General features: G+C 38.0%; 1 protein-coding gene across 6 annotated transcripts; it reads left to right on the top strand.

Moving 5' to 3' along the window:
* The first annotated feature begins 2,431 nt into the window (after positions 1 to 2,431).
* On the top strand, positions 2,432 to 6,381 carry si:dkeyp-67f1.2 (FAM3 metabolism regulating signaling molecule D). 6 transcript variants are annotated; one of them, XM_047158601.2, is made up of 10 exons: positions 2,432 to 2,673; positions 2,783 to 2,872; positions 2,966 to 3,010; positions 3,366 to 3,413; positions 4,481 to 4,628; positions 4,715 to 4,773; positions 5,044 to 5,094; positions 5,227 to 5,302; positions 5,445 to 5,571; positions 5,966 to 6,381. In XM_047158601.2, exons 1-10 carry the CDS (start codon positions 2,661 to 2,663, stop codon positions 6,050 to 6,052), a joined length of 744 nt encoding a protein of 247 aa, XP_047014557.1. In that variant the 5' UTR covers positions 2,432 to 2,660; the 3' UTR covers positions 6,053 to 6,381. The 6 variants fall into 6 exon arrangements, with proteins under 6 accessions (XP_047014557.1, XP_053539655.1, XP_053539654.1 ...); XM_053683680.1 differs by lacking the exon at positions 2,783 to 2,872 and having other exon boundaries at positions 2,434 to 2,673; XM_053683679.1 differs by lacking the exon at positions 2,783 to 2,872 and having other exon boundaries at positions 2,435 to 2,673; positions 3,290 to 3,413.
* Positions 6,382 to 6,679: the final 298 nt, after the last annotated feature.

Below are 6,679 nucleotides of genomic sequence, written 5' to 3' on the forward strand. Positions count from 1 at the left end.
TCTGGATGAACAACGCAGTGGAGGTTTTTCCTAAAAAAAAAATTTTTTTTTAAAGTACAAATTTGTCAATACGCTGTCTGAAAAAGGAATATGGCTAAAGGGTGTCATGATGCACATTACCCCTCTATCTGCCCCTGCAACGCGGGTCGTCATTTCCAACGTGCCCCCATTCATAAAAAACGAGTTGGCCCACTTCGGAAAGTTCACCCCCCATGACTGCTATTCAGCTCGGCTGTAAGAACTCTGCAGTGAAACACGTCCTGTCTTTTCGCAGACAAGTTTACATGTTTATAAACAACCAAATACTGAATGTAAATTTCAAGTGCAAAGACGGGGACAGCAGCTACACCGCCTTGGCCACCACCACCGCCTGAGATGTTTTGCGTGTGAGGGGTATAAACGGTAGAGCTGTGCAGCCAGGGAACTCCGGGGGCGACACAGCCGGGGTACAGCAGCAACAGTGCGGAGACAGCCAGCACGAGAACACCGGAGAACAGGAGCCTGGGGCAGATGAGGGCAATGACACACCGGAGCCAGAGCTGACAGAGGTCAGTAAAGAACAAAACAAAAACAGCACAGTACCCAGTGATGACTCCCTTGCCGATGCTAACACTGAAACGAACACCTAAGATAGCATTTATTGCAAACCCCGTACCGCTATCGGCATCAGAGCCAGCAGTGACCCCGGGCCTCATGTCCACACTGAGGATGATCCTGACTCGGAACAGCAGAAGAACCCACAGGCACTGAGCAACACTAAGGAGAAAAATAAAGCTGAGCTGGAAAGACCAGGAGAGAAGATGGACAAGGTGGTGGAATCATCCAAACAGCCACAGCACAGTGTTGTGATGCAGGAGAACTTGTGCCCAGAGTGCAGCGCAGGAGCTACAGGAGAGGAACCGCTCACAGACATGGAGGAGGAAGAGGTCAATCCAGATCAGCTAAATACTTTTAACTTTTCAGAACAGCCTGAACAGCTTTACACCATGGACCAGATTAACCAGTTTTTAGAACTGACCAAAGGAAAATGGAACATCTCACTGACAGATTAACTACTTTGTCAAATCTGCACAACACGTAACAAGAAATGAAAACCTGAACGTGCTGTCAACACGGAGACGCTTCAGACTGAGGACATGGACATCAGTTGCAAAAAAGGCCTTAATATAAAAAGGCCTGTTTACTTTCACACAGATCTATGACAATAATGGATTTACAGTAAGACTGAAGGGGTTTGGGATGCCTGGGTGGAGGGTCTGATGGGGTTCTTTTTTAAAAAAAAATAAATAAATATGTAAATATACCACACTGATGTATTAAAGGTGTCTTAAAAGTCAAAAGTCTCTCACTCTCGCTCTCGCTCTCTCTCTCTCTCTCTCAAGAATAAGAAGAAATAAGAATTTCAACACGACACAGGTTTATCCAAAAAAAAAAATCTTTGTTACATTATCTATCTATCTACGTATCTGATATCTATCTACAGTCTTCTCTGAAAGTATTGGAACAGCAACAGGTGCTATGTTTTAAGTTATTTAACACATCTAGATGTAAATATCAGGAAATTAAAGCTGAAATTCTGATCTGTCATCTCATATTTATCTTTTGATCACAAACCCAAATGTCGTCAATGTATAATGAAGAAAAAAGAACTGGCTTTGCTGTTCAAATACTTTCAGAGGGGAATCTATCTATTTATCTGTCTAATAAAAGATGGTTGTTTATATTGAAGGGTGGATTCTGGAATCCCTGCCTCCTTTATATTTATATATCTCCATTGAGTGATTTGTAATGCGTTATTAATCACCATTTATCTTTCAAAATATCAAATGATTTGAATGGCTTATGAGATTTACTATTCTTAGTTAAAGCATTTACCTTACTTTTCATCTTCAATCATTAGAGAATAATGACGAATGTCTGAACTTCTTACTGAGAGAAAGTATATCTAATCAGTATGTTTTGGGAAAGCTTCCTGGTCAGAGCTTTAGCTTGAACAAATCCTACCTTGAAGCAGTTGTGCATTTGTGTGTGTGTGTGCATGTGCACACTCTTTTGTCACAGGACGTTTGGAGGTGAACTGATCATCTGACGAGACAACTCAAATCCTAAAAATTCAGACTGATGTTCTCGGTGGTTCACGGTGTGCCTAAACCAAGATGTGACTGACGTCCAGATAATCGATGGAGATATTCTTACTTTTCTAAATGTATCTATGCCTTAACCCAGGGGTGTCCAGCCTTACCGGAAAGGGCCGGTGTGGGTGCAGGTTTTCATTCCAACCGAGCAGAAGCCACACCTGAGTCTATTGAAAGCCAAGCTCAACTGATTAAAGAGGTGGAATTAGGTGTGGCTCCTGCTCAGTTGGAATGAAAACCTGTAGCCACACCCTTTGTGGATAAGATTGGACAACCCTGTACTGAAACAAAGTCAAATAAGATTGATGGGTACAAAGATGACAGTTTAAATCCATCCTATACAAGGAAAGACACAAAACAAACAGAGAAAATTTTTTTTTGAGTTCAGGGTGTGAAGCTGTTTTGGTAGCTCTTGGTTTGATTAGCTTTCTTAGACTGTGACTTATTAAGAAGCTCCTCTTGTGCTGGTAGCACAGTTTCAGAAATATAATATCTTTAAAGTAGTATTAAAGGTAGGCAAGGAAGATGAAATATCAAGGTAAGGACCCTGCAACTTTCTGGTTAATCAAGCATTGGCTACTATAATAGGAGCTTGTAGGAAATAGACTATCTAAGGAATCTAGAAGTGAACTTTTGTTTATTTCCAGAGCTGTCATTTGCTTTCACATTTGTGATCATCATTGTCATAATATGGGAGTTCCTTTTTAAGGAGACATCTCTTCAAGTGCATGTAAAATGTACGTATGTCTCATGCATCATGCCGTATTTGCTTAGTGATTATTTTACAGTGTTAATAAGCTTTATTCTTTAAAACCTGTCTTTTAATTCAGATGTGCAAGGAACAGAAAGTTCTACATCAGACTGTGGGTCACATGGTGAGATTCATTATTATTATTATTATTATTATTATTATTATTATTATTGCTACTACTCCTACTATTTTATATATATATATATATATATATATATATATATATATATATATATATATATATATATATATATATATATATATATAAACTTATATGTGTGCACTGTTAAAAAATCTACTTCATAATCTAAAGTGAGGGAAAATACATACTGGAAGCCAGATGTAAATACTTAGTGTGTTTGTATGTCTGCTGTAAGTAAATGTTATGTACCATTCTGTTTAGCTTTGTTTGAGCTTTATCCAGGTTGCTGTCCTCGTATGGTATGCCCTGCAAACCATTTCCCCTTCTTTCTGCGCAGTGGGGCAGCCAATATGGTCGGGCCCAAGATCTGCTTTAACAATAGGATGTATGTACTGGAATTTTAAATTCTTTATTGACACATGCTGTATGCTAGTGAATTGTAATGTATATAATAATAATAAAGAGTTTTCATTAATCACGTATACATTACAGCACAGTGAAATTCTTTTCTTCGCATACCCCAGCATGTCAGGAAGTTAGAGTCAGAGTGCAGGGTCAGCCATGATACAGCGCCCCTGGAGCAGAGAGAGTTAAGGGACTTGCTCAAGGGCCCAACAGTGGCAGCTTGGTATATGTACAGTTATGTGCAAAAGTTTTCATTTAAATGAAGACAACAATTTAATTTATACCTACAAGTGCTTAGATTTAAGTAACAAATATGTATGTTAAGATAGTAACATTGATTACAATTTCATTTAAATGTATGTATTACCCTGAAATGGAAACTCCATGTGAATATGAATATTGCTTGTTTGCCTATATTTTGCCATTATAACTGCTTATATATCTGCCAAACAGCTTTTGGATATAATTTGGTTTAATGTCTAACCCCACACCATTCTTCCTGACATGCTGACATTCTTAGTGACATGACTGTAATAATTCTTCCCAGTGTCATATAAATATATACATATCCTTATTGTTTTTAATACGGTGTCTCCAGAAAGTTCAGAATTTTTCTCTTTTGAAATGTATTGCAGTATCCAATTTAAGCATATCAGAATGGGATATTCCCTGCTCCTTTTGAGGTGACTTTCCACAGAAATAAAATCTAATTTATTATGTAATGTAATTTAGTAAATGTATTTAGATGCCCTCAGAGTTTTGAGGGTTTTTTTCCTGTGGGTGGGGGTTTGGCATTGTCTTCCATTTCTCAATGCACATTTTCTCCAACTTTGCCAAATTAAATGGAGATTTTAAATTGGATTCACCCAAGTCTGGGCTTTGAATCGGCCATTCAAAAACACAAACCTTTTTTTTTTTTTTCAAGCTATTCCTTTGTAGTTTCTGCCCTGTGCTTTGCTTGGGCAACAATGGCAATTGTCAGAGAAGTGTCCAAGAGTCCAGCTACAACACTAATGTAAAATCAGACCTCAACAATATCATCATCAGGTCTTCACAAAGACAACCTCTATGGGAGAGTGACCAGAAGGAACCCACTTCTGAGAACAGCCATGTTGGGGGGGGGGGATTTGGTGGAATTGGAAAGCAAAATGGATGGGGACAAATATATGCAAATTGTAGTGGAAAACCTGTTCAGGTCAGCTAGACATATTTTCACCATAAAGATCGGGGATACAAAACTTTCCGTTCACCTATTTGTCTATTTTCTGTTTCTTTTTCCAGTATTATGTCAGGAGGACACAACAATGTTGGGTGGGGTGTGAACACTGTGATAGTAGATGGTGAGTTTATTTTAAGGTGACATGACAAGCTACTTTATTGTGTGTTTCCCTCTGCTTGAATATATTTGCAAGAATTTGTTTCTTGTAGAAAACTAGGTAGGTGTATTAAGATGACTATTTAAAGTAATTTTTTTCACGATGAAGAAAAAGAAGAATTCATTCATAAAGCGGTACATAAAGGAATAAAACAAAATCTTAAATCATACCCAACATTCATTATCAGTGTCATAAAGTGGATAAAAGCGTCTGTCTATATTCTTTTTTTTTCAGGTGAAACTGGGAATATATTGAACAGTAACTTTTTTAAGGTCAATTCTGCAGGTAGATCTGTTGTATTCCTGTGTATTTACAATATATATATATAAAATACACCTAAAGTAATCAATACACGTTGTTCTATTAATATTTCTACACCTTTTAGCTATAGCAGTATTATTTCTCTGCTGTTTGCAGGATTGCTAGACTTTCTAAAGACGATACAGGAAGGAAATATAGTTTTAGTAGCCTCGTATAATGACCCTGCAGAGCAGTGAGTACTACACTAAACATGACAACTTTTACCCAGTCCACCACATCCAGATGACGGATAATACATGAGAAAATAGGTATCACACTGATGTGTTTTCACTAAGATTATCCTTATGGTTATGTTGTCCCACTCTGTGCTGCAGGTTGACTGATGAGGTCAGAGAGCTGTTTGCTGGTATGGGTAGCAGAATGGTCTACTCTGTGAAGCACAGGGACAACTGGATGTTTGCAGGGGCAAGGGGACTAAATAAGGAGAATCCGTTTGAGAAGGTGTGAACCTCCAAAGATCAAATGTTTGAGGCATTTCTGTAACCCAGTACTGTTCTACAGTAATATTACATTCATAATGTAACTGAATACACTGGTGATGTTTTGAGGCCCTTTAATGTTTTGCTTGCAGCAGAAATGGGAATGAGATATTAACAAAATTCACATGAGATTACTGTGCATGCTGTTAAAATTGCCTGTGTGTACTGCCCAAAGGTGTTGCCAGCATAGGAAGCATATTTGCAACATGCTGGGCAATTAATTATTGGACTGGGTATAATTTACTGATTAAAACATGTTGTTTCTTAAGACTCGAAAGAAACATTTTACAGATGGCAAGTAATGTGTGTATAAAAGTTTATCCCAAAAAGTCTGAAGTCTTTCTTTAAACATGCAGCTCATTGTGAATGATAAGAAGACGAATGCATATGGAGATTGGCCAGAGATGGGGGAGCTTGGTGGCTGCTTTCCCAGAAAGGTTTGATCAGCACTAAATGAGCCTGCTGCACCAGCCACCTGGAGACCATTAAAACACAGAACACTGCAACTGTGGGATGTAAATCATGACAATTTCAACTGTTTCAAAGTGTTCACATATGGATGCCTGGATGTATTGGCCATACATTGGCCTTAATTTGAGTCTTAATTTGCATCAGAAATAAATCCAAACAATTACACACTCTCACACAAAGGTGCCAGCATTCTTGTATTTTCTGTATTAGGAAACTTTGTAAATATGATCATATCTCATTTTATTGTTCACAAAAAATGTTTAAAAAATGATAATAATTAAAGCACAGTCATGAATCAGTAGCTGTTCTTGGCCTTGGGCTGTGTTTTCTTTCCTGTGCCCCATCTTCTTCATAGCAACTGCAAAAGGGAACCCCTAAAACCCCAGACCCATCTTAGAGGAAGAGGAGTGTGCTGTGGCCAACATTATTAACTAGGCATAGGAAAGTAATTCATACTTTGTTATACCCACAATCTACTTTACTATAACATTTTTTAGTTTTACTCATTGTTTTAAATCTCCACATTCACAAACTGTTCATCAGTGATAAAAGAGAGATAAAAAGTTCTCAGCTATGTTGCTATAGAAACCATGCATCAA

The sequence above is a fragment of the Ictalurus punctatus genome, chromosome 11 (assembly GCF_001660625.3).
Source record: "Ictalurus punctatus breed USDA103 chromosome 11, Coco_2.0, whole genome shotgun sequence".
Taxonomy (NCBI): domain Eukaryota; kingdom Metazoa; phylum Chordata; class Actinopteri; order Siluriformes; family Ictaluridae; genus Ictalurus; species Ictalurus punctatus.

Excerpts from the sequence above, each read along its gene's own strand:
- si:dkeyp-67f1.2 (XM_047158601.2), top strand. Across the intron at positions 3,414-4,480 it reads ATCTGCTTTAACAATAGGAT|GTCTTCACAAAGACAACCTC; the intron begins GTATGTACTGGA and ends TATCATCATCAG. Across the intron at positions 5,572-5,965 it reads AGGAGAATCCGTTTGAGAAG|CTCATTGTGAATGATAAGAA; the intron begins GTGTGAACCTCC and ends TTAAACATGCAG.